Consider the following 27,391-nt stretch of genomic DNA (forward strand, 5'->3'; position numbering starts at 1 on the left):
CCACGCCTCCAGCGCGGTGGGGGCTCGGCGCGGGCGCGATGGAGCTGGAGCAGCTGCGGAAAAGCTACCGGGGGGACGGCGAGGTGGGACCGGGACAGCGGGGACACCGGGGGACACCGGGGGGCACCGGGGGGGATCTGGCACGGGGGCACCCCGGGATTACCCCCCCAAGGCCCGGAGAAGCCCCTCTCGGGCAGGGTGGCCGCCCACGCGGCCGCTGCCCAGCGTGTCCCCAAGGCTTGGGGACAGCCCCGAGCCAGGGTGACACCCCCAGGATGTCCCCAAGGCTTGGGGACCCTTCCTCAGCCAGGGTGACGCCCCCAGGATGATCCCAAGCCCTGCGGTGTCCCCACCTTCCCCTTGTCACCCCGGTGTCCCCAGGCGTTCGAGGAGCGCCACCCGCTGTCCCCTGACCCCCCGGGTGACCCCTGACCCCCCGGGTGACCCCTGACCCCCCCGGTGTCCCCAGGCGTTCGAGGAGCGCCACCTGGTGTCCCTGGATCCCCTGGAGCAGTTCCGGGCCTGGCTGCAGGACGCGCTGCAGTGCCCGGACATCGCCGAGGCCAACGCCATGTGCCTGGCCACCTGCTCCAGGTGACACTGGGGACACAGGGGACAGGGGGGACAGGGGCCGTGTGCCTGGCCACCTGCTCCAGGTGACAATGGGGACACAGGGGACAGGGGGGACAGGGGCCGTGTGCCTGGCCACCTGCTCCAGGTGACACTGGGGACAGGGGGGACAGCGGCCATGTGCCTGGCCACCTGCTCCAGGTGACACTGGGGACATTGGGGACAGGGGGGACAGGGGCCGTGTGCCTGGCCACCTGCTCCAGGTGACAATGGGGACACAGGGGACAGGGGGGACAGCGGCCGTGTGTCTGGCCACCTGCTCCAGGTGACAATGGGGACACAGGGGACAGGGGGGACAGCGGCCGTGTGTCTGGCCACCTGCTCCAGGTGACACTGGGGACACAGGGGACAGGGGGGACAGCGGCCGTGTGCCTGGCCACCTGCTCCAGGTGACACCAGGGGGACATTGGAGGGGACACTGGGGACAGCGGCCGTGTGCCTGCCACCCGCTCCAGGTGACGCCGGGGACAGGGGGGGAACCCGAGGGATGTGAGACAGGGGGGACACACAGTGGGGACATCGAGGTGATACAGGGGGTGAGACAGGTGACACAGGGGGTGGCACAGGGGGAACACACAGTGGGGACACCGGGGGGACATGGGGGATACACAGGGGGTGAGACGGGGTGACACACAGAGGGTGACCTGGGTGACACTGGGGCGGCACAGGGGGGACATCAGGGTGACACAGGGGCTGACACTGAGGGGACACAGGGGTGACACACAGGGGGGGTGACACGGGTGACACTGAGGGGACACACAGAAGGTGACACTGGGGTGGGACCGGTCACATTGAGGGGACACAGGGGGGGCACAGGTCACACAGGGGTGACACGGGTGACACTGAGGTGACACACAGAAGGTGACACTGAGGTGGGACAGGTCCCATTGAGGTCACACGCAAGGTGACACGGGTGACACTGGGGTGACACGGGTGACACACAAGGTGACACGGGTGACACTGGGGTGACGCGGGTGACACGGCGCTGCCCCGCAGGGACGGGCGGCCCTCGGCGCGCATGGTGCTGCTGAAGGGGCTGGGGCCGGACGGGCTGCGCTTCTTCACCAACTACGAGAGCAGGAAGGGCCGGGAGCTGGTGAGGGACACACGGACACACGGACACACGGACACACGGACATCAATCCTGAGAAATCAACCCAATAAATCAATCCCGATAAATCCTGATAAATCAATCCCAATGAATCCCAAATTCCGGGAGCTGGTGAGGGACACACAGACACACGGACACACGGACATCAATCCTGAGAAATCAACCCAATAAATCAATCCCGATAAATCCTGATAAATCAATCCCGATGAATCCTGAGAAATCCCGAGAAATCCTGATAAATCAATCCCAATGAATCCCAAATTCCGGGAGCTGGTGAGGGACACACGGACACACGGAAATCAATCCTGAGAAATCAATCCCGATAAATCAATCCCGATAAATCCTGATAAATCAATCCTGATGAATCCTGAGAAATCTCGAGAAATCCTGATAAATCAATCCCAATGAATCCCAAATTCCGGGAGCTGGTGAGGGACACACAGACACACGGACACACAGAAATCAATCCTGATAAATCCCAATAAATCAGTCCCGATAAATCCCAAATTCCTGGAGCTGGTGAGGGACAGGGACCCAGAAACACCAGGAATAAATCCTGAGAAATGCCAATAAATCCCGATAAATCCCGATTTAAAAAAATCCTGATAAAGAAATCTCGATAAATCCCGATAAAAAAATCCTGATAAATAAATCTTGATAAATCCCGATAAAAAAATCCTGATAAATAAATCCCAATAAATAAGTCCCAATAAATCCCAATAAATAAATCCCGATAAATCCCAGTAAATCAATCCTGATAAATAAATCCCAATAAGTCCCAATGAATCCCAATAAATAAATCCCAATAAATAAACCCCAATAAACCCCAATAAATCCCCATAAATAAACCCCAATAAATCCCCATAAATAAACCCCAATTAAGGGGAATTCGGGCCCAGGACAGCGCGGCTCTGCCTCAGCTCCCTCTGTTCCCGCAGGACTCCAACCCCTTCGCCTCCCTCGTGTTCTACTGGGAGCCGCTCTGCCGCCAGGTGAGGGGGTCCCCAAATCCTGGGGGGGGGGAATTGGGGCTGGGGGCCACCCCCGGGGGGCACTGGGGGCAGGCGGGGCGGGGGTGGCTGCGGGTTTGGGGCCAAAGTGGGGGAATGAGGGGGTTTTGTGCTCAGGAGCCCCTTTAACACCGCTGGCCCGAGCCCGGGGGATGGCGGTCCCCAGCAGGCGTGAAATCCCTGCGCTTTTTGGGTGAAAAAGTCGGGGAATGGGGCAATTCCATGTCCGGGATGGGAGCCCCTGGGGAGCTGGGCTGGCCCAGGTGAGGGCTGGGGGCTCGGGGCTGGCCCAGGTGAGGGCTGGGGGCTCAGGGCTGGCCCAGGTGAGGGCTGGGGGCTCGGGGCTGTCCCCATTGAGGGCTGGGGGCTCAGGGCTGGCCCAGGTGAGGGCTGGGGGCTCAGGGCTGTCCCCTTTGAGGGCTGGGGGCTCAGGGCCGTCCCCAGGTGAGGGCTGGGGGCTCAGGGCTGTCCCCAGGTGTGCATTGAGGTCTCGGTGCCGTCCCCAGGTGCGCATCGAGGGCTCGGTGCGGCGCCTGCCCGAGGAGGAATCCGAGCGCTATTTCCACTCCCGGCCCCGGGGCAGCCAGATCGGGGCCCTGGTGAGCCGGCAGAGCTCGGTCATCCCCGACAGAGAGGTGAGCCCGGGCCGGGACCGGCTGGGGGGTCCCCATTCCCTGTGGGATCGGCTGTGGGGTCCCCATTCCCTTTGGGATCGGCTGTGGGGTCCCCATTCCCTTTGGGACCGGCTGGGGGGGTCCCCATTCCCTGTGGGATCGGCTGTGGGGTCCCCATTCCCTTTGGGACCGGCTGGGGGGGTCCCCATTCCCTGTGGGATCGGCTGTGGGGTCCCCGTTCCCTTTGGGATCGGCTCCCCATTCCCTTTGGGATCGGCTGTGGGGTCCCCGTTCCCTTTGGGACCGGCTGTGGGGTCCCCTTTCCCTGTGGGATCGGCTCCCCGTTCCCTGTGGGATCGGCTGTGGGGTCCCCGTTCCCTTTGGGATCGGCTGTGGGGTCCCCATTCCCTTTGGGACCGGCTGTGGGGTCCCCTTTCCCTGTGGGATCGGCTCCCCATTCCCTTTGGGATCGGCTGGGGGGTCCCCGTTCCCTTTGGGATCGGCTGTGGGGTCCCCATTCCCTTTGGGATCCCCTCACTCCCCATTCCCTTTGGGACCGGCTGTGGGGTCCCCATTCCCTTTGGGACCGGCTGTGGGGTCCCCTTTCCCTGTGGGATCGGCTCCCCGTTCCCTGTGGGATCGGCTGTGGGGTCCCCGTTCCCTTTGGGATCGGCTCCCCGTTCCCTTTGGGACCGGCTGGGGGGGTCCCCATTCCCTGTGGGATCGGCTCCCCATTCCCTTTGGGACCGGCTGTGGGGTCCCCTTTCCCTGTGGGATCGGCTCCCCATTCCCTGTGGGATCGGCTGTGGGGTCCCCGTTCCCTTTGGGATCGGCTGTGGGGTCCCCGTTCCCTTTGGGATCCCCTCACTCCCCATTCCCTGTGGGATCAGCCGTGGGGTTCCATCATGCCCCATCCCCTGTGGGGTCCCCGTTCCCTTTGGGGTCCCCTCACTCCCCGTTGTCCCCCTCGCTCCCCGCAGTACCTGCGCAAGAAGAACGCGGAGCTGGAGGAGCTGTACCGGGACAAGGCGGTGCCCAGGCCGGACTACTGGTGAGACTGGGGGGGCTGAGTCCCCCCGAGCCCCCCAAATCCCCCCGAGCCCCCCAAATCCCCCCGAGCCCCCCCCCGATCGCGGCTGTCCCTCGCAGGGGCGCGTACGTGGTGGAGCCGGAGCTGGTGGAGTTCTGGCAGGGCCAATCGAACCGGCTGCACGACCGGATCGTGTTCCGGCGCCTGCGGGACCGCGCGGCGCCGCTCGGGGCCATGACCCGCCGCGGCCACGGCGACTGGGTGTACGAGCGCCTGGCGCCGTGAGCCGGCCCGGGATGGCCCGGGATGGGCCCGGGATGGGCCGGGAACGGCCCGGGAATGGCCCCGGGATGGCCCGGGATGGGCCCGGGAATGGCCCCGGGATGGCCCCGGGAATGGCCCCAGGAAATGTCCCCAAGTGTCGCAGCCGCCCCGCCCTGTCCCTCGCTGTGTGCTGGGGATGGGCCCGGAGCTGCCCCCGCCCCGTCTGCAGCCACTCCCCGTGGTTAATTAATCGTGTTAATGATCGTGCAGGGTCCGGCTGTGACCCCAGTGACCCCCCTGTCCCTGTCCCATCCCTGTCCCATCCCTGTCCCCATCCCTGTCCCTGTCCCTGGCCATGTGCTGGGAATGCCTTCGGAGCTGCCCTCAGCCCGGTGTGTCCCCAAATCCCTCTGCAGCCGCTCCCCGTGGTTAATTAATCGTGTTAATGATCGTGCAGGGACCAGCTGTGACCCCCCTGTCGCTGTCCCTGTCCCACCACTGCCGCCTCTCTCTCCGTGTTTTAGCTGCAATCGTGGCAATTATTTTAGCATGGAACCGTGCTCAGTTCCCAGGTCATTACTGCTGTTGTTTAATTAACTTCAATCGTGTCCCCGCTGCCGTGCCCTGTCCCAGGGCCCCAGGTGAGACCCCAACCCTCGGCCCGTCCCTCCTCCAGCTGCCGGAAAACAGCAATAAATCAGCATTTATGTGGAGGCGTGGAGCCTTTGGTTATTTAGCACCGGGTTAATGTTTAGCCAGGCAGGGCCGGGCTCTCCCGGGACAGCGGCGAATCCCGGGCCTGGACCCGGCCCTGGCTGGAACCGGCTCCAAAACCGGCCCCGGTTCTGCGTCTGCTGTCCCGGAGCGGGACCAATCCCAAAATCCAGCCCCGGTTCTGTGTTTGCTGTCCCGGAGCGGGACCAACCCCAAAACCGGCCCCGGTTCTGTGTTTGCTGTCCCGGAGCGGGACCGTGCCGGTCCCGGGGATGCCAGGCCAGCCCTGGCACGCAGGCACAGCGGCCACGGCGCTGTCACCGCCTTTGTGCCACTGTCACAGCCCCTGGTGGCTCTGGAGCCTTCCCCGCCTTGGGAAGGACGGGAGGGGACGGAGCGGTGTCGCAGGAGGGGACACGGAGCTGTCCCGGGAGGGGACACGGAGCTGTCCCGGGAGGGGACTCGGGGCTGTCCCGGGATGGGCACGGGGCTGTCCCGGGATGGGCACGGGGCTGTGCCACATTCCTGGGCAGGGGCAAAGGGACCGGGGGGCTCCTCCCGCTCCCGCTCCCGTTCCCGTTCCCGCTCCCGCTCCCGCCGGGACAAAGTCCGGGATCCCAGCGCGACGGGAACGGGCTGAGAGCGCACAGAGCCGGGGCGGGACCGGGACCGGGACCGGGGAGCTGGCACCGAGAAACCGGGAAACAACCGGGAAACCGGGAAATCGGGAAACCGGGAAATCGGGAAACCGCGAAATCGGGAAATCGGGAAAACCGGGAAATCGGGAAACCGCGAAATCGGGAAACCGCGAAATCGGGGAACCGCGAAATCGGGAAACCGGGAAATCGGGAAATCGGGAAACCGCGAAATCGGGAAACCGCGAAATCGGGAAATCGGGAAAACCGGGAAATCGCGAAATCGGGAAACCGCGAAATCGGGAAATCGGGAAAACCGGGAAATCGGGAAACCGGGAAATCGGGAAACCGGGAAACAGGAAAATCGGGAAACCGGGGAATCGGGAAAACGGGAAATCGGGACACCGGGAAACAGGGAAATCGTGAAACCGCGAAATCGGGAAATTGGGAAACGGGAAATCGCAAAATCGGGAAAACGGGAAATCGGGAAACCGGGAAACAGGAAAATCGGGAAACCAGGGAATCGGGAAAACGGGAAATCGGGAAACGGGAAATCGCAAAATCGGGAAACCGGGAAATCGGGAAAACGGGAAATCGGGAAACGGGAAATCGCAAAATCGGGAAACCGGGAAATCGGGAAACCGGGAAAACGGGAAATCGGGAAAAAGGGAAACCGGGAAATCGGGAAAACCGGGAAAACGAGAAACCGGGAAACAAGCAGGAAACCGGGGCTGGGCTCGGGAGCCTGGCACCCTCCGGAACCGGGAGCGGCTGGAGCTCAGAGCTCGGAACGGCCGCGCCCTGCGGAGCCGGGATTGTCCGTCCCGGGATCGTCCCGTTCCCCGCGGGCTCCCGGAGCTGGGAGCGCTCCCCGTGCTCCGGCCGGCCCCGAGCGCCCCCATTTCCAGGCGGGCAGCGATTCCCGTGACGGCCGCGCTCTCTCCGGGGCTCCAGAAGTGCCAGGAGGGATCTGCAGTGAATCCCTGGAGCGGCCCCTGCGGGATCAGGAATTCCCGGGGACGGCTCCCAGAGGGACCCAGAGCCTGCCCGCCCCGCCGTGCCGGGTCTGGGGATCGCGGAGTTCCCCGGATCCGCCTCCGCTCCCTCCGCCCTGCCCGGCTCCGGCATTCCCCGGCACGGCCCCGCTCCCCGGAGGGGCGAGAAACGGGGGACAGGGGCTGGGAAACCTGGCGCGGAGAGGAGACCCCCAAAATCCATCAAAATCCACCTAAATACTCCAAATTCCCTCATAACTGCCCTAAAGGGACCAATCCTGCCCATCCAGGGTCCAATCCTGCCCACCCTGGGGGTCCAATCCTGTTCTGACCGGGTCCAATCCTGCTCACCCACCAGGGTCCAATCCTGCCCACCCTGGGGTCCAATCCTGCTACGACTGGGTCCAATCCTGCTCAACCCAGGGTCCAATCCTGACCACCCTGGGGGTCCAATCCTGCTCTGACCGGGTCTAATCCTGCCCTGACTGGGCCCAATCCTGCTCAACCCAGGGTCCAATCCTGTTCTGACCAGGTACAATCATGTTCTGACCGGGTCCAATCCTGCCCATCATGGGGGGTCCAATCCTGCCCCATCATGGGGTCCAATCCTGCCCTGACTGGGTCAAATCCTGCTCAACCCAGGGTCCAATCCTGTTCTGACCAGGTACAATCCTGCCCCATCATGGGCCCAATCCTGCTCAACCCCAGGGTCCAATCTTGCCCAGTTTGGGTCCAATCCTGCCCAGTTTGGGTCCAATCCTGCCCCATCCTGGGGTCCTATCCTGCTCTGACTGGGTCAAATCCTGCTCAACCCCAGGGTCCAATCCTGCCCTGGCTGGGTCCAATCCTGCTCTGACTGGGTCCAATCCTGCCCCGTCCAGGGTCTAATCCTGCTCTGGCTGGGTCCAATCCTGCCCGGTTCGGTCCAATCCTGCTCCCCCTGGGTCCAATCCTGCCCAGTTTGGGTCTAATCCTGCCCAGTTTGGGTCCAATCTTGCTCATCCTGGGTCCAATCCTGCCCGGTTCGGTCCAATCCTGCTCCCCCTGGGTCCAATCCTGCCCCGTTTGGGGCCCTGGAGCTGCCTCTGGGGAGTCAGGGATTCCCCGGGACGGCTCCCGGAGGGATCCCAGAGGGACCCAGAGCTTTCCCACCGCTCCGTGCCGGGTTTCGGGATCCGCCTCCGCTCCCTCCTCCCTGCCCGGCTCCGGGACTCCCCGGCACGGCCCCGCTCCCTCCGCGTCCCGCCGGATCCGGAGCCTTGCCCCGTTCCGGGCCGGATCCCGGGATCCGCGGAGCTCTCCCGGAGCCGCCTCCGCTCCCAGGCTCGCTTTATTAACCACAGTTATTTAGCGGCAGGCGCGAGCGGGGTGGGACCCCCGCTTCCAGCAGCGGGGAGAGACCCCCGAGGAATGGAACGTGGCTCCTCCGGGTGCGATCCCCGGGGAAACGCGGCTCCTCCGCGAGGGATTCCCGGGGAAATGCGGCTCCTCCGCGAGGGATTCCCTGGGAAATGTGGCTCCTCCGCGAGGGATTCCTGGGGAATGGAACGCGGCTCCTCCGGGTGCGATCCCCGGGGAAACGCGGCTCCTCCGGGAGGGATTCCCGGGGAAATGCGGCTCCTCCGGGTGCGATCCCCGGGGAAATGCGGCTCCTCCGGGAGGGATTCCCGGGGAAATGCGGCTCCTCCGGGAGGGATTCCCGGGGAAACGCGGCTCCTCCGGGATGGATTCCCGGGGAATGGAACGCGGCTCCTCCGGGCAGCGATTCCCGGGGATCGGTCCCGCCGCTCGTTCCCTGGGGACACGGAGGTGTCGCATCCCCTCTCGGGGGGGACTCGGCCATCGGCGGCTCCGCAGCCCCTCGGGATCCGGACACGAGCGGGGCTCGGCCCCAAAAAGTAACGGGAGGAGGGGATTGGGATTGGGAATGGGATCGGGATCGGGGGCAGTGTCCTCACTGATCCCAGTACGGACCAGTCCGCGCTGGGCAGGGCCGGGGAGCGCGGGCCCCGCCGTGCCCGGGGCCGGTCCCGCAGCTCCGGGACCATCCCGCGGACAATTCCACAAATCCCATCCCGAGTCCTGCCCGGGGCCCGCGGCCCGGCCGGGTCACTGCTCCTGGCGCTCGCACAGGTTGGGGTGCTCGGCCAGCGTCGCCCGCACTTTCTTCTTCTCCTTGAAGCGGCCGGAGTGCGAGACCTTGACGTGCTTGCCCTTGGCGCTCTTGTCCACGATCTTCTCGAGGCGGGCGGCGAAGCCGGGGCCGCCCTCGGGGTCCGTCCCGTCCGCGCCGTCCCCGCCGGGCGCCGCGGGGCCCTGGGGGCTCTCGTACAGCACCGGGGCCGCCGCCTGCCGCCTCCGCAGGAACGTCAGCTTCCACCAGCCGTGCCCGTCGGCCATCCTGCGGGAGCGGCACCGGGGCTCGGCTCCGTCCGCGGCTCCCGGGGCCGCATCGGGGCCGCGGCGCTGCCCTCCCGGGGATGCTCGGGGCGGATCCCCGGGGCACCGGGGCGGGGCGGGCGCTGCACGACCCGGGAATCCCGGGAAAGCCGGGAAAAGCCGGGAAAGGGCCGCGGGCAGCGCCGGGAGCTGCGCTTATCAGCCGCGTGTGGGAGAGCAAACAGGAACAGGAACTGGGGCGCGGGTGGCGGCACCGGGGAGTGCCGGGGGCGCTGCCGGGCTCCCCCCGCCCCAGCCCGGCCTCGGGGCTCGCCGGGACCCGCCGGGACCGGGGCAGGCTCCGGGAAGGGGCCGGGAGGGCTCCGGAGTCCGGCGTGGCCCCGGGGCACGGACGGGATTCCCAGGCCCGGGGCCAGCCCTGCCCCGTGTCCCCGGCCCTGTCCCCGTGTCCCCGGCCCTGTCCCCGGCCCTGTCCCCGTGTCCCCGTCCCTGTCCCCGTGTCCCCGTCCCTGTCCCCGGCCCTGCCCCGTGTCCCCGGCCCTGTCCCCGGCCCTGTCCCCGTGGCGCTCGGCCACCAGCGAGCCCTCCCGGATGTCGCTTTGGGGATAAAACCCCTTTTCCCTCAGCGACACGGGGTCAGGGGCACGGAGACCGCGGCCACCGCCCCGCTGGTGGCACCCGTGTCCCCAGAGCCGGGCGGGACCGTCCCCACAGTGTCCCCACAGTGTCCCCAGTGTCCCACAGCCCCACAGCGTCCCCGGGGCTCCCACGGCCCATCCCAGCCCGGACACCGCACCCCGGTACCTGCTCCTGCCGCCTCCGGGGGTCCCGGGGGTGTCCCGGGGTTGTCCCTGGGTTGTCCCGGGGGTGTCCCGGGGTGTCCCGGGTGTGTCCCGAGGTGTCCCGGGTGTGTCTCGGGGTGTCCCGGGGTGTCCCGGGGGTGTCCCGGGGTTGTCCCGGGTTGTCCCGGGTGTGTCCCGGGGGGCAGCAGGGGCAGGTGCCGCTCACCTGCGGCTGTCCTGGTGTTCCCGTCAAGGTGAACACGCTCCCAAACCCCTCCTGCCGGAGCAAACAGCGGGGCCGGGCCAGGCACGGCTGAATATTCATGACAGGGAGCGGTGCCAGCCCAGGGAGGGTGGCCCGGAGTGGCCGCAGGTGGCCCTGGGTGGCTCCGGGTGGCTCTGAGCACCTCTGGGTGGCTCCGGGTGGCTCTGGGCACCTCTGGGTGGCTCCGGGTGGCTCTGAGTGGCCTCGGGTGTCCCTGGATGGCGCTGGGTGGCCGGGATGTGTCCTGGGGGTCCCAGTGGGATCCCGGCTCTGTGCTGGGGCTCCCAGCGGATCCCAAGGGATCCGGGACCTGCTCTGGGACCACCTGGGGGATCCCTGAGGGACCTGGGGGGATCTGGGGGGATCTGGGTTCCCCTCTAGGACAGATGGGGATCCCGCAGGGTTTGGGATCCCCTCGGGAGCCTCCGGGGGATCCCTGCGGGACGGCTGGGGGGGACCTTGGGACCGGGACCGGGACTGGTGCCAGGTTTGGGACCGGGACCGGGATTAAGGCCAGAATTGGGATCGGGACTGGGACCAGGCTTGGAAATGGGGCTGGGATTGTGGCCGATACCGGGATCGGGACTGTGACCGGGACCGGGATTTGGCGCCAGGTTTGGAACCGGGACCGGAATCGGGACCCCAAAAACTCCCACCGCCCGCTCCGATTGGTCCGCTCTCACCACGCCTCTTTCCCCTCCAGCCAATGGAAGCACAGGGACGTGGCGCTGCCTCCGAGCTGCCGCTTTCTGATTGGCGGGAGTTCGACCTTCGGGCGGAGCGCGTTTTGATTGGTCGAGGCGCGGGCGCTGAGGGAGGCGATTGGCTGGGGAGGGGAGGGCGGAAGTGGAGAGGCGGGGCCGGGAAAGATGCAGGTGCGGACCGGGAGCGGGACCGGGATCGGAAACGGGACCGGGAGCGGGGAAGGGACCGGGATCGGAGGCGGGAGCGGGATCGGAAACGGGAGCGAGAGCGGGGAAGGGTCCGGGATCGGGTCCAGGCGCGGGGCAGCGGGGACAGCCCGGGCCTGGCGCTGGAGCGGAGGCTCCCGGTGCCGCTGCCGGTGCCGCTGCCGGTGCCGCTCCCGGTGCCGCTCCCGGTGCCGGTTCCGGTGCCGGTTCCGGTGCCAGTTCCGGTGCCGGTTCCGGTTGCCGCAGCCCCTGCCGTGTTCTCCCCGCAGGCTCCCCAGGACTACCGGAATGTGCCCATCGACATCCAGACCAGCAAGCTCCTGGGTACGGGAACGAACCCGGGCTCCGGGCAGGAACCGGGATTTGTCCCGGTTATCCCAGCCCGGTTCCCGCCATTCCCTCCGGCTGGGGATCCGTCCCAGGCTTTGGGAAGAGACTCGGGAATTCCTCGCGCTGTTTGTGCCCCGTGTCCCCGGAGCCCGGGACTGTCCCCATGTCCCCGTGTCCCCCCGGTGATGGCACTGTCCCCATGTCCCCGTGTCCCCATGCAGACTGGCTGCTGGACCGGCGGCACTGCGGGCGGCTCTGTCCGTGTCCCTGCAGTGTCACTGTCCCCATGTCCCCATGTCCCCGTGTCCCCATGCAGACTGGCTGCTGGACCGGCGGCACTGCGGGCGGCTCTGTCCGTGTCCCTGCAGTGTCCCCATGTCCCCATGTCCCCGTGTCCCCAGACTGGCTGCTGGACCGGCGGCACTGCGGGCGGCTCTGTCCGTGTCCCTGCAGTGTCCCCATGTCCCCATGTCCCCGTGTCCCCATGCAGACTGGCTGCTGGACCGGCGGCACTGCGGGCGGCGCTGGCCCGCGCAGGTGGCGCAGGTGCGGGAGCGGATCCGGGCGGCGCTGCAGGACATGCCCGAGCACCCCGAGATCCGAGAGCTGCTCCAGGGCTCCTGTCAGTGCTCCGGGACCGGGACTTGGCGGTTTGGGCTCGGGGTTTGGGGTCTGGGGTCGGGGTTTGGGGCTTGGGGTTTGGGAATTGGAAATCGGGGTTGGCATTTAGGAACTGAGGGTTTGGGGTTTGGGGGTTTGGGAACTGGGGTCTGGGATCGAGGTTTGGGAACTGAGGGTTTGGGGTTTTGGGTTTTGGGTTTGGGGTTTGGAGATTCAGGGTTTGGCGTTTGGGATTTGGGGTCTCAGGTTTGGGGATTCCAGATTGGGGGTTTGGGATTTGGGGATTTTGGATTTGGGGTTTGGGGATGGGTCTCCCCCCCGCAGAGCCAGGATTTGGGGTGGGAGGGTTGTTCACAAAGGGGTGGTGGTGAAGGAACTGAGGAACCCCCCAAAACCTCCTGGGGGTCCCCTAAAACCTCCCAGGGATCCCCCAAAGCCCCCCAGGGACCCCCTGACCCCATTGTTCCCCCCAGACCTGCACTATTTCCACTGCCTGCGCATCGTGGAGATCCTCAAGGGCACCGAGGCCTCCACCAAGAACCTCTTTGGGCGCTACTCGTCCCAGAGGATGAAGGTGGGAGCGCCCTCCTCTTCCTCCTCATTCTCTTCTTCCTCCTCCTCCTCTTCCTCATCCTCCTCACCCTCGTGTCTGTCCCCAGGACTGGCAGGAGATCGTGTCCCTCTATGAGAAGGACAACGCCTACCTGGGTGAGAGGGGATGGGAGTAATGGGAATGAGAATGGGAATAATTGTGGGAATAGCGTGAATAACGGAAATAATGGGAATAATGGGAACAACAGAAATAATGGGAATGGGAATAATGGGAATAATGGCAATGGGAATAGCAGGAATAATGGGAATGGGAATTCCCCGCGGTGTCCCAAAGAAGCCCCTGGGTGGGTGGAATTCAGTCCCCAAAGCGGGATGGACTGGGATGGGAAAGGATGGGATTTGTGGGAAAGCCAAATCCCAGTGGGATTTAAAGGGGAATTCGGTCCCCAAACTGGGATGGGATGGGATAGGATTTAAAAGTGAATTGAGCCCCCAAACCGGGATGGGACGGGACGGGATTTAAAGGTGACTTCAGCCCCAAACCAGGATGGGATTTAAAGGTGACTTCAGCCCCAAACCAGGATGGGATTTAAATGGGAATTCAGCCTCAAACCGGGACAGGATGGGATTTAAAGCTGAATTCAGCCCCAAACCGGGACAGGATGGGATTTAAAGCTGAATTCAGCCCCAGTCCAGCACGGGCCAGAATCCAAAGCCCGGGCTCCATGGGGACACCCATTCCCGGCGGGAGGAGCCCCCCGGGCCCCGGGGTGACCCCTGTCCGTGCCCGCAGCCGAGCTCTCCAGCCTGCTGGGGCGCAGCATCAGCTACGAGCTGCCGGCGCTGCGGCGGCAGCGGGCCCGGTGGCTGCAGGCGCAGCAGGAGCTGGCGCGGCGCGAGGACGAGTGCCAGGCGCGGGCAGGGGAGCTCCGCGAGCGCTTCCTGGGCTCCTGCCGCCAGTACGGCATCGCCGTGAGTGCCGGGGGGGCTGCAGCCGGGCGGGGATGGCCCCAAATGAGCCCCAAAACAACCCCGGGGAGAGCCTGGAACGGGGTGGGGATGGCCCTGAACAGAGCCTGAAACAGGGTGGGGATGGCCACAGATAGAGCCAGAAATGGGCTGGCAATGGCCCCAAATGAGCCAGAAAATAACTCCAGATAGAGCCTGAAATGGGCTGGGAATAGCCCCAAACTGAGCCTGAAACAGGCCTGAAACAGCCCCAAATGGGGCTGGAATAACCCCAAAATGGGCCCCAGAATAACCCCTGAACAGAGCCTAAATCAGCCCTGAAATAACCCCAAATGGGCCCCAAAATAACCCCAAACAAACCCTAAATCAGCCCTGAAATAACCCCAAATGGGCCCCAAAATAACCCCAAACAAACCCTAAATCAGCCCTGAAATAACCCCAAATGAGCCCCAAAATAACCCCAAACAAACCCTAAATCAGCCCTGAAATAACCCCAAATGGGCCACAGAACAACCCCAAACAGACTCTAAAGCTGTTGTCCCCAAGTGTCCCCATGGTGTCCCCAGCATGTCCCCAAGTGTCCCCTCGGTGTCCCCAGAATGTCCCCCAGTGTCTCCTCAGTGTCCCCAACATGTCCCCAAGTGTCCCCGTGGTGTCCCCAAGGTGTCCCCAAGGGTCCCAGCATGTCCCCAAGTGTCCCCGTGGTGTCCCCAAGGTGTCCCCAAGTGTCCCAGCATGTGCCCAAGTGTCCCCGCGTGTCCCCTGGGTGTCCCCAGGGCGAGGACGTGCGCCGGGAGCTGCTGGCCCAGGTGCAGGCGCTGCCGTCGCTGCTGTCCCGCGTCGGGGACGGCGCCAGCGCCCTCGGGGACGCCATCGAGCTGTACCAGGCCTGCGTGGGCTTCGTGTGCGACAGGTGGGGACAGCCCTGACACCCCCCAAACAGCCCTGACACCCCAAAATCAGCCCCAAACCAGCCCTGACACCCCCCAAACAGCCCTGACACCCCAAAATCAGCCCCAAACCTGCCCTGACACCCCCCAAACAGCCCTGACACCCCAAAATCAGCCCCAAACCAGCCCTGACACCCCCCAAAACAGCCCTGACACCCCCCAAACAGCCCTGACGCCCCAAAATCAGCCCCAAACCTGCCCCAAAACATCCCTCAGCTACCCTAAAACAGCCCCGGCTCCCCAAACTGCCCCAAAACAGCTCCTGGGCCCTCCAAACCCCGGCACTGCGGATGCTGAGGTGTCCCCATCCCTGATGTCCCCATGACCGATGTCCCCATGCTCCCCATCGATCTCATCCCCACTGCTGTCCCCATGTCCCGGTGCCATCCCCATGTCCCTGTTCTGTCCTGTGTCCCCATGTCCCTGTCGCTGTCCCCATGTCTCTGTCCCAGCCCCGGTGCGGAGGCGCTGCCGCTGCTCCGGCACGCGGTGTCCCCATGTCCCGGTGCTGTCCCCATGTCCCCATGTCCCTGTACCATCCCATGTCCCCATGTCCCTGTCCCTGTCCCAGCCCTGGTGCGGAGGCGCTGCTGCTGCTCCGGCACGTGGTGTCCCTATGCTGTCCCCATGTCCCAGTGCCGTCCCCATGTCCCATGTCCCTATGCTGTCCTGTGTCCCCATGTCCCTGTCTCTGTCCCAGCCCTGGTATGGAGGCGCTGCCGCTGCTCCGGCACGCGGTGTCCCCCATGTCCCTGTCCCATGTCCCTGTACCATCCCATGTCCCCATGTCCCTGTCCCATGTCCCTGTGCCATCCCATGTCCCCATGTCCCTGTCCCTGTCCCAGCCCTGGTATGGAGGCGCTGCCGCTGCTCCGGCACGCGGTGTCCCCATGTCCCTGTACCATCCCCATGTCCCCATGTCCCTGTACCATCCCATGTCCCCATGTCCCTGTCCCATGTCCCTGTGCCATCCCATGTCCCCATGTCCCTGTCCCTGTCCCATGTCCCTGTACCATCCCCATGTCCCCATGTCCCTGTACCATTCCATGTCCCCATGTCCCTGTCCCATGTCCCTGTACCATCCCATGTCCCCATGTCCCTGTCCCATGTCCCTGGACCATCCCCATGTCCCCATGTCCCTGTGCCATCCCATGTCCCCATGTCCCTGTCCCTGTCCCAGCCCCGGTGTGGAGGCGCTGCCGCTGCTCCGGCACGCGGTGTCCCCATGTCCCTGTACCATCCCATGTCCCCATGTCCCTGTACCATCCCATGTCCCCATGTCCCTGTCCCTGTCCCAGCCCCGGTGTGGAGGCGCTGCCGCTGCTCCGGCATGCGGTGTCCCCCATGTCCCTGTCCCATGTCCCTGTACCATCCCATGTCCCCATGTCCCTGTGCCATCCCATGTCCCCATGTCCCTGTCCCTGTCCCAGCCCCGGTGCGGAGGCGCTGCCGCTGCTCCGGCACGTGGTGTCCCTATGCTGTCCCCATGTCCCAGTGCCGTCCCCATGTCCCATGTCCCTATGCTGTCCTGTGTCCCCATGTCCCTGTCTCTGTCCCAGCCCTGGTATGGAGGCGCTGCCGCTGCTCCGGCACGCGGTGTCCCCATGTCCCTGTACCATCCCCATGTCCCCATGTCCCTGTACCATCCCATGTCCCCATGTCCCTGTCCCATGTCCCTGTGCCATCCCATGTCCCCATGTCCCTGTCCCATGTCCCTGTACCATCCCATGTCCCCATGTCCCTGTCCCATGTCCCTGGACCATCCCCATGTCCCCATGTCCCTGTGCCATCCCATGTCCCCATGTCCCTGTCCCTGTCCCAGCCCCGGTGTGGAGGCGCTGCCGCTGCTCCGGCACGCGGTGTCCCCATGTCCCTGTACCATCCCATGTCCCCATGTCCCTGTACCATCCCATGTCCCCATGTCCCTGTCCCTGTCCCAGCCCCGGTGTGGAGGCGCTGCCGCTGCTCCGGCACGCGGTGTCCCCATGTCCCTGTACCATCCCATGTCCCCATGTCCCTGTACCATCCCATGTCCCCATGTCCCTGTCCCTGTCCCAGCCCTGGTGCGGAGGCGCTGCCGCTGCTCCGGCACGTGGTGTCCCTATGCTGTCCCCATGTCCCAGTGCCGTCCCCATGTCCCATGTCCCTATGCTGTCCTGTGTCCCCATGTCCCTGTCTCTGTCCCAGCCCTGGTATGGAGGCGCTGCCGCTGCTCCGGCACGTGGTGGCCCCCATGTCCCCATGTCCCTGTCCCATGTCCCTGTACCATCCCCATGTCCCCATGTCCCTGTACCATCCCATGTCCCCATGTCCCTGTCCCATGTCCCTGTACCATCCCATGTCCCCATGTCCCTGTCCCTGTCCCATGTCCCTGTACCATCCCATGTCCCCATGTCCCTGTCCCTGTCCCAGCCCTGGTATGGAGGCGCTGCCGCTGCTCCGGCACGCGGTGTCCCCATGTCCCTGTACCATCCCATGTCCCCATGTCCCTGTGCCATCCCATGTCCCCATGTCCCTGTCCCTGTCCCAGCCCCGGTGCGGAGGCGCTGCCGCTGCTCCGGCACGTGGCTGCCCACGGGAACTCGTCCGTGTTCCGCTGGCGCACGGGGCAGGAGCCGCTGCGGCTCGAGCGGCCCCAGGCGGCCCCGCAGGCACCGCAGCCGCCCCCGCAGGACACGGTGCGTGCTGGCAGGGGACACGGGGACACGGGGGACACGGGGGACACGGGGGGACATGGGGGGACATGGGGGGACACAGAGACACGGAGGATCCCCCTGGCTGGTGCTGAGGTCAGGCCGTGTCTCAGGGGTTTGGGTTTGGGGTTTGGGGCCGTGTCTCATGGAGGGTTTGGGGTTTGGGTTTGGGGTTTGGGGCCGTGTCTCATGGAGGGTTCGGGGTTTGGGTTTGGGGTTTGGGGCCGTGTCTCATGGAGGGTTCGGGGTTTGGGTTTGGGGTTTGGGGCCGTGTCTCATGGAGGGTTTGGGTTTGGGGTTTGGGGCCGTGTCTCATGGAGGGTTCGGGGTTTGGGTTTGGGGTTTGGGGCCGTGCCTCATGGAGGGTTTGGGGTTTGGGGCCGTGCCTCATGGAGGGTTCGGGGTTTGGGTTTGGGGTTTGGGGCCGTGTCTCATGGAGGGTTTGGGGTTTGGGGCCGTGTCTCATGGAGGGTTTGGGGTTTGGGTTTGGGGTTTGGGGCCGTGTCTCATGGAGGGTTTGGGGTTTGGGGCCGTGTCTCATGGAGGGTTCGGGGTTTGGGTTTGGGGTTTGGGGCCGTGTCTCATGGAGGGTTTGGGGTTTGGGTTTGGGGTTTGGGGCCGTGTCTCATGGAGGGTTTGGGTTTGGGGTTTGGGGTTTGGGGCCGTGCCTCATGGAGGGTTCGGGGTTTGGGTTTGGGGTTTGGGGCCGTGTCTCATGGAGGGTTTGGGGTTTGGGTTTGGGGTTTGGGGCCGTGCCTCATGGAGGGTTCGGGGTTTGGGTTTGGGGTTTGGGGCCGTGCCTCATGGAGGGTTTGGGGTTTTTCCCGCAGATCGATTGGGGGGATTTCCCCACGGAGCCGCCCCAGGGCGGGGACATCGACTGGGGCATCACGGTGGAGCCCAGCCCGCAGGTGGGTGACGTCCCTGTGTCCCCCTGTGCCACCCTTTGTCACCTTTCCTCCCTCAGGGGGATGGTGGCATTGATTGGGGCGATGTCCCTGTGTCCCCAAATCCCCCTGATGTCACCCTTTGCTCCCCAGGGGGACGATGGCATCGATTGGGGCGATGGAGAGAAGGGACAGGAGGGGACGATCACAGTAGAGCTCAGTGCCCAGGTGGGATCCATCCCTGTGTCCCCAAACCTGCCCTGTGTCCCCTTTCCTCCCTCAGGGGGATGGTGTCATCAACTGGGGCGATGTCCCTGTGTCCCCAAATCCCCCTGATGTCACCCTTTGTCACCCTTTGTTACCCAGGGGGAGGATGGCATCGATTGGGGCGATGGAGAGAAGGGGACAATCGCAGCAGAGCCCCAGGTTTGTGACACCCCCATGGCCAGGGCTGTCCCTGTGTCCCCACATCCCCTGATGTCCCCTTTGTCACCCTTTGTCACCCGTTGCTCCCCAGGGGGACGATGGCATCAACTGGGGTGACGCAGGGGGACAGGAGGGGACGATCACGGTGGTGGAGGCTGGAACGGAGGGTGAGCAGGGCTGGGGGTCCTGGGGGGCACAGGCAGCTCCCAAATCCCCCAAATTCCCCCAAATTCCCCCAAATCCCCCCAAATCCCCCATTCCCAGTGCCCCTGGGACCCCCAGAGGGGTTTGGGATGGGGCAGGGAGTGGGGTTTGGGTGCTGGGCAGGGATTTTGGGTGCTGGGCAGGGATTTCGGGTTCTGGGCGGTGTATTTGGGTTCCGGGCAGGATTTTTTGATGCTGGGCAGGGATTTTGTGTGCTGGGCAGGGATTTCGGGTTTTGGATGCTGGGCAGGGTTTTCGGGTTCTGGGCAGTGTATTTGGGTTCCGGGCAGGGGTTTTGGGGTGAAGCTGAGCAGGCTTTGGGGTCCCACCCCGCCGCAGCCCCCGAGGGCGTTGCCCGTGGCTCGGACGCGCTGACCCTGCTGGAGAACCCCGAGACTCGGAACCAGTTCATCGACGAGCTCATGGAGGTGGGCGCCGGGGACAGCTGTGTCCCTGGGGGTGACCCTGGGGGTGTCCCTGACCCTGTCCCCATTGCTGTCCCTGTTGTGTCCCCGTTGCTGTCCCCGTTGGTGTCCCTGACCCTGTCCCCATTGCTGTCCCCGTTGCTGTCCCGCAGCTGGAGCTGTTGTGTCCCTGTTGCTGTCCCCATTGCTGTCCCCATTGCTGTCTCTGGCCCTGTCCCCATTGCTGTCCCTGGCCCTGTCCCCATTGCTGTCCCCATTGCTGTCCCCATTGCTGTCCCCGTGTCTGTCTCGCAGCTGGAGCTGTTGTGTCCCCATTGGTGTCCCCATTGGTGTCCCCGTTGCCGTCCCTGGCCCTGTCCCCATCGCTGTCCCCGTTGCTGTCCCGCAGCTGGAGCTGTTCCTGGCGCAGCGGCTGCTGGAGCTGGAGGACGCGGCGCTGGACGTGGTGGCCCTGAGCCAGTTCCAGGCGGCGCCGGCCGCGCTGCAGGGCCAGAGCCCCGAGCGCCTGCGGGCGCGGCTGGCCACGGCGCGGGAGCTGCTGGGGCAGCTGTGCTCGCGCAGCGTGCAGCACCTCTGCATGATCCTCGCCTCGCCCAGGTGCTGCCCGGCCCGAAACGGGCCCCGAATAGCCCCGAAACAGGCCCCAAACTGCCCCAAAACAGGCCCTAAATACCCCCGAAACAGGCCCCAAACTGCCCCAAAACAGGCCCTAAACACCCCCAAAACAGACCCCAAATACCCCCAAAACCAGGCCCCAAACTGCCCCAAAACAGGCCCTAAATACCCCCAAAACAGGCCCCAAACTGCCCCAAAACAGGCCCTAAATACCCCCAAAACAGGCCCCAAACTGCCCCAAAACAGGCCCTAAATACCCCCAAAACAGGCCCCAAACTGCCCCAAAACAGGCCCTAAATACCCCCAAAACAGGCCCCAAACTGCCCCAAAACAGGCCCTAAATACCCCCAAAACAGGCCCCAAAACAGACCCTAAATGATCCTTGCCTCGCCCAGGTGCCTGCCCTGCCCCAAAACAGGCCCCAGACTGCCCCAAAACAGACCCTAAATAGCCCCAAAACAGGCCCCAGACTGCCCCAAACCAGACCCTAATATACCCCTAAAATAGCCCTAAGCCAGCCTGTAAAATAACCCCTAAAATAGTTGTAAAGAAGCCCCCCAAACAGTGCTAAAACAGCCCCAAAACAGCCCCTAAAATAGCCCTGAACCAGCCCCCAGTCAGCCCCTAAAATAGCCCTAAAACAGCCCTAAAACAGCCCTTAACCAGGGGGACTCTGCAGTGTGTGACCACTGTCCCCTGTCCTGCAGTGTGACCCCGTGTCCCCTGTCCGTGACCCCCTGTCCCCTGTTGTGTCCCCAGGTACGTGGAGCGTGTCACGGCCCTGCTGCGGCAGCAGGCCCTGCAGGCCGAGCTGTCCCTGTCCTGCAGTGTGTCCCTGTGTCCCTGTCCCCATGACCCCACTGTCCCCATGACCCTGCTGTCCCTGTCCCTGTCCCCATGACCCCTCTATCCCTCTGTCCCCATGTCCCCATGTCCCCAGGTACGTGGAGCGTGTCACGGCCCTGCTGCGGCAGCAGGCCCTGCAGGCCGAGCTGTCCCTGTCCTGCAGTGTGTCCCTGTGTCCCTGTCCCCATGACCCCGCTGTCCCCATGACCCCTCTGTCCCCATGTCCCCAGGTACGTGGAGCGTGTCACGGCCCTGCTGCGGCAGCAGGCCCTGCAGGCCGAGCTGCTGCTGGCCAAGCGGGAGGCGCTGGGGCAGCGGCGCCGCCAGGCCCTGGCCGAGCAGGGAGCGCTGGAGCCGCGGCTGCAGCAGCTGCAGGAGAGAGCCCGGGAGCTGCAGAGGCTGGTGAGGGACGGGGGGACACCGGGAACCCCCCCCGAGCCCCCGGAACCCCTGGGAGCACCCCCTGATCCCCCCGGTGCCGTTGCAGATCGAGGCCGACATCTCCAAACGCTACGGGGGGCGCCCGGTGAACCTGATGGGCGTCAACCTGTGACAGATGAGGGACACCAGCCTGTGACACCTGAGGGACACCTGGCTGTGACACCTGAGGGACATCAGTGTGTGACCCCTGACCAGCCTGTGACCCCTGAAGGACACGGGGCGTCCCCAGGGGGTCCCGTCCCTCCCAGCCCCTCGGCCCACCCGGGGGTGCTGCGGGGTTTGGGGGCGTCGGTGAATAAACCCAAATTTGTGTCGCATCGGGGTGGAGGAGTGTGTGTGTCACTGAGAGGGACGGGGACAGGGACGGGTTCAGGCCAGGGACAAGGACAGGTTCGCCATGGGGGGACCGTGTGGGGCACAGGGAGCCCCATCCGCAGGGATCTGGGGGGTCCCGGTCCCGTGGGAGCGGATTTGGGGCTGTGGGGTCCCAGCTCTCGCTCCCCACTCTGCTGTCCTTGTCCCCTGTCCCCATCCCTGTCCCCTGTCCCTGTCCCCGCTCGGTGACAGCCGGGCTCCGGGAGCCCCTCATTACCGCGCTCCCGGTGATTAACGGCCTCATTAATTACCCGCCGCCTGTCACGGAGCCGCCGAGGGTCCCCGGGCGGGGGTGGGGGCACCGCCAGTGTCCCCTTGTCCCCTGTCCCCGGCCGCGTCCCCTCCCCCGGCCCGGCTGCCGCTCGCTCTCCCCGCCATTAAGGGTTTAATTACCAATTAATGTCGCTCCATCTGTCCCGCCCTGTCCCCGCTCGCTCCATCAGCGCCGGGACCCCCCCTGCCAGCTGGGGGCGGCTCTGCTGCCCCTCCCGCTGTCCCCGAATGTCCCCAGCTGTCCCCAAATGTCCCCAAATGTCCCCGCGGCCACCCCGGCCCCGCCTGCCCTGTGCGCTCTCCGTCCGTCCCTCTGACCGTCCCTCTGTCCGTCCCTGCGTCCCTCCAGCTCTCCTGGCATTGTTTCCCACATCCCCCACCCCATCCCTCCGTCCATCCCTCTGTCCATCCCTCTGTCCATCCCTCTGTCCATCCCTCTGTCCATCCCTCTGTCCATCCCTCTCCCCATCCCTCCGTCCATCCCTCTGTCCATCCCCCTCCCCATCCCTCTGTCCATCCCTCCGTCCATCCCTCCGTCCATCCCTCTGTCCATCCCTCTGTCCATCCCCCTCCCCATCCCTCTGTCCATCCCTCTGTCCATCCCTCTGTCCATCCTGCTTCCCATCCCTCCATCCATCCCTCTGTCCATCCCTCCGTCCATCCCTCTGTCCATCCCTCTGTCCATCCCCCTCCGTCCATCCCTCTGTCCATCCCTCCGTCCATCCCTCTGTCCATCCCTCTGTCCATCCCCCTCCGTCCATCCCTCTCCCCATCCCTCCGTCCATCCCTCCGTCCATCCCTCTGTCCATCCTGTGGACGGGAAGGGAATCAGGGAACAGCCGAGGCACCAGAGAGGGGAAACCCTCGGGGTCATTTTTGGGGGGCTCAGCCCCCCATGGGTGTGATGAGCTGGGGAGGCTCAGCCTGAGGAGTTCTGTGGGGGCGCCCCAAAACTCTCCTGCCCTGTTTTGTGACCCCTGTTACCCCCAACCCGGGGTGCTGGGGGGTGTTTGGGGTGCTGCAGGGTGCTGTGGGGTGCTGTGCAATGTTTGGGGTGTTTTGGGGCCGCTGTCCCCCGCCCTGTCCCCCCCGCTCGGCCCCTCTGTCGCCGGCAGCGCTGCCTTTGTCCCCGTGCCACCCGGGGGGCACCAGCTGTCACCGCCGGGGCCTTCGCGCTCCTCCTCCTCCTCCTCGTCCTGCTGCTGCCCCTCTTTGTTCTCGGGCTGCGGAGGGAGCCCTGTTTGAGGGATGAGGATGGGGTCCCGAAGGGGCGGTTCTGGTTTGGGGGCTCAGGGCGGGGTCTCAGAGGGGCGGTCCCGGTTTGGGGGTTCAGGACGGGGTCCCGAAGGGGCGGTTCTGGTTTGGGGGCTCAGGGCGGGGTCCCGAAGGGCCGGTCCCGGTTTGGGGGCTCAGGGCGGGGTCCCGAAGGGGAGGGTCCCGGTTTGGGGGGGTCAGGGCGGGGCGCTCCCGGTTTGGGGGGGGTCAGGGCGGGGCCCCGCGCGCAGCCGCAGAGCCGCCGGCAGGTGGCGCTATAGGACCGCGAATGCGCGACACGGGGCGGGGCTGAGGGGAGGAGCCACTGAGTGATGGGCGTGGCTATTTTCCTTTTAAGGATAATGTATGCTGTAATGGGCGGCGCTATGCAAATGAAGCGCGGTGTCGCAAGGCGCGTTGGGAAGGAGGCGCGCTGGGGCCGCGGCCTCGGGGGGAGCAGGGGCGGATTTTGGGGTCCCGGGGATGGATTTTGGGGTCCCACGGGGGGCGTGATGTGCCCGGGACAGGCTGTGCCAGCCTCGGGGGCTCTGTAGGGCTGGGGTTACCCTGAAATGGAGCAAAACCGGGGTGGAGGTCCCCAAAAAGGGGTGACCCCAGTGTGGGGTGTCCTTGGGATGGTTGTCCCAAGCCTGGGGGGGGTCTGTAGGGAACATCCAGAACATTTAACAAGGGACATTTAACAAAAAACCCCATAAATATCCCAAAACCCCGCCCCGACACCGGATTGGGCAGGAAAATCTTTAATTGTGGCTGGATGCAGCTGGGAAGGACAAACTTCATTAGTGCCTAATTAATCCCTGGGTGTAATCAAGGCTGGGGGCGGAGCCCAGGCCTGGGAAGGGGCTCCTGGCTCCATCCCAAGCAATCCCAAGCCCTGCTCCCGTTCCCCGAGCGCTCCCAGTCTGGAATGTTCCAGTGACTCACCCCTACCCTCCCTTGTTTGCTTTAATTTTGGGGTGGAGCGTTTTCCTGCAGGAGAAACAACGGGGAAGGGACTCTAGGATTTGGGGATCCCAAATAATCCCAGCCCTTCCCTGTCGCTGCTCCCATTCCCTGAGCCCTCCCAGCCCGGAATTTTCTGGAGACTCACCCGAATTTTCCCTTGCTTGGGAAGATTTTCCCTTTAACTTTTGGGGCTGGGCCATTTTCCTGGAGGGGCAATAATGGGGACGGGGCTCCGTGCCCCCCTCCAGTGGCACGAGGTGGGCACGGGGCCAGGGCAAGCTGTCCCCAAATAGCCCTGGGGACACCAAAAATAACCCGGAGGCACAGCCCAGCTCGGGTTCCCAGCTGGGAACTGGCACGGGAGGGGTTTGGGAGGCTGCCAGACACCCCCTGTTCCCTTTGGGGGGGATTTAGGGTGAGCAACAATCCCAAAATTCATCCCAGGGAGGGTTTAGGGCGGAAAACACCCCAAAAATCCAGCCCAGGGGGGTTTAGAGTGGAAAACACCCCCAAAATTCAAACCAGGGAGGGTTTTATGTGGATATCACCCCCAAAATCCAACCCAGGGAAGGTTTGGGTAGGACATGACCCAAAATCTCCGGGATCCGGGCACTTCCAGCCCCTCACACACCTTCCCTCGTCTCCCTGGCCTCTGCAGGTTTTGGGGGGGCACAAACAGCCTGGGAACCCCGGGATAACCTGGCCACCCTCACCCTGTTGAATCCCACGCTGGATTTTCCGTGTTATTTATTTTGTTTCCCGGGATGAAGCAGCGTCTGTGGCATGCTGTCTGTCCCGGCGGGTTTCTGGGGCAGGGCAGGGGTGGCTGGGACGGGCAGGAATGGCAGGATCGGCATCGGGATCGGGATCGGGATCGGGATCGGGATCGGGGCGGTGCTGCCCGAGCCGCCCACCTGCCCCGCTGGCACCGGTCTGGGCAGGAACGGGGCACAGGGATGGGCAGGGATCCCACACGGATCCAGGAGGGAAGGGCAGGAATCCCACAGGGATCTGAGTGGGAAGGGGAGAACAGGCAGGAATCTCAAATGGAGCTGGGATGGGCAGGAATCCCACACAAATTCATGTGGGAAGGGCAAGAATCTCACACGATTCTGAGTGGGAAGGGGAGAACAGGCAGGAATTCCACACGGAGCAGGGATGGGGAGAAATCCCACACGGATCCATGTGGGAAGGGAAAAAGGGTCAGAAATCCCAAATGGAGCAGGGATGGGCAGGAATCCCACACGGGTCCCTGTGGGAAGGGCAAGAATCCCACAGGGAACAGGGAAGGGCAGAAATCCCACAGGGATCTGTGTGGGCATGGGAAAACAGGCAGGAATCCCACACAGATCCATGGGGAAGGGTAGAAGGGGCAGGAATCCCACATGGAGCAGGGATGGGCAGGAATCCCACACGGATCGATGTGGGAAGGGCAGGAATCCCACACGGATCCATGCAGGCAGGGGTGAATGGCCCGCTCCGGCTCTGAACCCTGCCCTGCGGCTGATGTTTAATTAGGTTACGGGGTTTCAGGCTGCTTTAGGGGTTGATGACCCTGGAAGGGAAAGGAAGGGCCAGGGCCTGTTGCCAGCAGCGCTTTTCCACCTTTTTTCACACCCGGCCCGGAGCAGGTTTCTGGGCAGCCGAGGTGGTTGGGAAGGGCACGAGCCTGGCCCTCACCTGCTGACACCCAGCAGTCACTAACACCGGGGCTGTGACCCCCAGATCTCCCTCCATGCCCGAGGCCTGTGGGTGCCCCTGGGGGAACAAGACTGAGGAGCGGCCTCGGGAGCGGCTCCGGGCGCGGTGCGGGCCCCGCCGGGGGTGCGGCCCCCTCAGGCCCCGCCATGGCGGCCTCGCCCCGCTCAGGGCCCGGGCCGCCCGTTGCCGTGGCAACCGCTGCGGGGCGCTGAAGGGGCGGTGCCGCAACGATTGGTGAACGCCGCTGCCACTCAAGGGCGCGAATCCTGCGCGTCGTCTCATTGGTTTGCGCCGCTGTCATTCAGTGAAGGCTTTGAGCGCCATTGGGTGGACATGCTGTCAATCAATCACAGAGCGGGGGACAGCCGCTCTTGTCAGTTTCTCATTTCCCATTGGCTTGGCTGCGCCGAGCGCGAGAGCCGCCCGCGCCTCCTCGCGTGCCAATTGGTCAGCTCGCTTGCCAATCAAAGCGGCGCCGGGGAGGCGGGAGGAACTCTCCGCCGCCCGCTTCCCATTGGCCCGCGCCTCGCTCCCGCCTGCCCTCGGCGGGCGGTGATTGGCGGCGGCGCCGCGCGAGGCGGGCGGGGGGGGGCGGTTGGGCCGGGGCGGGGAGCGGGAGCGGCGGCGGCGGCGGGGCCGGAGCGGCGGCGGAGCCCGGCGGGTACCGGCGGGGGCGGAATCTGTGGCGGCGGAGGGTGCGGGGAGGCGGTGGCGGCGTGCGGGTGGTGGTGGCGGTGGCGCGCGCGGGGCGGGGCCGGGCGGGCGGCGCCGAGGGGGACGGCGAGGCCGCGGGAGCGCGCGCGCGGGTGGGGCGGGGTCACGTGGCCGCGCCGGGGGGGTGTGTGTGTGTGTGTGTGTGTGTGTGTGTGTGTGAGGTCACGTGGGGCCTTAAAGGGCCCCGGGAACGGGGAGCGCACGTGGAGCCCACGGGGACCCCCAAAATCCGGGAAACCCCCCAAAACCGGGAAACCCCAAAATCCGGGAAACCCCCCCAGAACCGGGCACCCCCCACGCTCGGGATCCCCCGGCCCAGCGCTCCGCTCCGCGGGAGCCGCCCCGGCGCGCTGTGGGCGGCGGGAGCGGCGCGGGGCGGGCCCGGGAGCGGGGCAGGTGCTCCGTGGAACGGCCCCGGCCCGGCCGGAGCCGCGCTGAGCAGGGCCGGGGCACCGGATTCCTCCGGGCCGCGGGAAGCTGACGCGCCGGCCTAAGAATAGCGCGGGCCGGGGCCGCGGCCGGAGGTAACGCGGCCGGGGCAGCGGGCCCGGGATCGCGGTGAAAGCCCCGGGACCGGCGGGGGAAGGCGCGGTGCCGGCAGGGTGGAGCCCCGGTGTCACCGTGCTCGCTCTCTGGTTACATTGCAGCTGCTGATGAAATCGCAGCCGCCAGCGTTGGAGTCTGGACCTTCCCATGCTCGGGACCTTTGACTCATAGCAGGCTCCTGCAGAGGAGGAGGAGGAGGAGGAGGAGAGGAAGGAGAGGCAGAGGAGGGAGCGGAGCCGGGC

General features: G+C 65.2%; 3 protein-coding genes across 3 annotated transcripts; 2 read left to right on the forward strand and 1 right to left on the reverse strand.

Moving 5' to 3' along the window:
- Positions 1 to 4,716, forward strand: PNPO (pyridoxamine 5'-phosphate oxidase). Its single transcript, XM_054286498.1, has 7 exons — positions 1 to 83; positions 470 to 594; positions 1,627 to 1,726; positions 2,680 to 2,733; positions 3,258 to 3,386; positions 4,346 to 4,416; positions 4,515 to 4,716. The coding sequence occupies exons 1-7, from the start codon at positions 39 to 41 to the stop codon at positions 4,678 to 4,680; spliced, it is 690 nt and encodes a 229-aa protein (XP_054142473.1). The 5' UTR covers positions 1 to 38; the 3' UTR covers positions 4,681 to 4,716.
- A 4,396-nt stretch (positions 4,717 to 9,112) lies between these two features.
- PRR15L (proline rich 15 like) lies at positions 9,113 to 9,403 on the reverse strand. Its single transcript, XM_054286495.1, has one exon. It carries the CDS (start codon positions 9,401 to 9,403, stop codon positions 9,113 to 9,115), a length of 291 nt encoding a protein of 96 aa, XP_054142470.1.
- An 80-nt stretch (positions 9,404 to 9,483) lies between these two features.
- Positions 9,484 to 21,461, forward strand: CDK5RAP3 (CDK5 regulatory subunit associated protein 3). Its single transcript, XM_054286485.1, has 17 exons — positions 9,484 to 9,807; positions 11,154 to 11,525; positions 11,631 to 11,685; positions 12,182 to 12,313; positions 12,786 to 12,886; positions 12,972 to 13,020; positions 13,658 to 13,836; positions 14,610 to 14,746; positions 17,314 to 17,461; positions 18,307 to 18,387; positions 18,517 to 18,591; positions 18,730 to 18,789; positions 18,881 to 18,956; positions 19,333 to 19,421; positions 19,807 to 20,015; positions 21,110 to 21,281; positions 21,367 to 21,461. The coding sequence occupies exons 1-17, from the start codon at positions 9,484 to 9,486 to the stop codon at positions 21,430 to 21,432; spliced, it is 2,325 nt and encodes a 774-aa protein (XP_054142460.1). The 3' UTR covers positions 21,433 to 21,461.
- Positions 21,462 to 27,391: the final 5,930 nt, after the last annotated feature.

The sequence above is a fragment of the Melozone crissalis genome, unplaced genomic scaffold, assembly GCF_028551555.1.
Source record: "Melozone crissalis strain CALT ecotype California unplaced genomic scaffold, PUWL_Pcris_2 ptg000048l_1, whole genome shotgun sequence".
In the NCBI taxonomy this organism is placed as follows: domain Eukaryota; kingdom Metazoa; phylum Chordata; class Aves; order Passeriformes; family Passerellidae; genus Melozone; species Melozone crissalis.

Bases quoted from the DNA above. Each gene is read 5' to 3' on its own strand.
- PNPO (XM_054286498.1), top strand. From the start codon at position 39: ATGGAGCTGGAGCAGCTGCGGAAAAGCTACCGGGGGGACGGCGAG. The intron at 84-469 runs GTGGGACCGGGA...CGGTGTCCCCAG, and splicing joins GCTACCGGGGGGACGGCGAG to GCGTTCGAGGAGCGCCACCT. The intron at 3,387-4,345 runs GTGAGCCCGGGC...CGCTCCCCGCAG, and splicing joins CGGTCATCCCCGACAGAGAG to TACCTGCGCAAGAAGAACGC.
- PRR15L (XM_054286495.1), bottom strand. From the start codon at position 9,403: ATGGCCGACGGGCACGGCTGGTGGAAGCTGACGTTCCTGCGGAGGCGG.
- CDK5RAP3 (XM_054286485.1), top strand. From the start codon at position 9,484: ATGCTCGGGGCGGATCCCCGGGGCACCGGGGCGGGGCGGGCGCTGCAC. The intron at 11,686-12,181 runs GTACGGGAACGA...GTCCCCATGCAG, and splicing joins CCAGACCAGCAAGCTCCTGG to ACTGGCTGCTGGACCGGCGG. The intron at 18,592-18,729 runs GTGGGATCCATC...TTTGTTACCCAG, and splicing joins CAGTAGAGCTCAGTGCCCAG to GGGGAGGATGGCATCGATTG.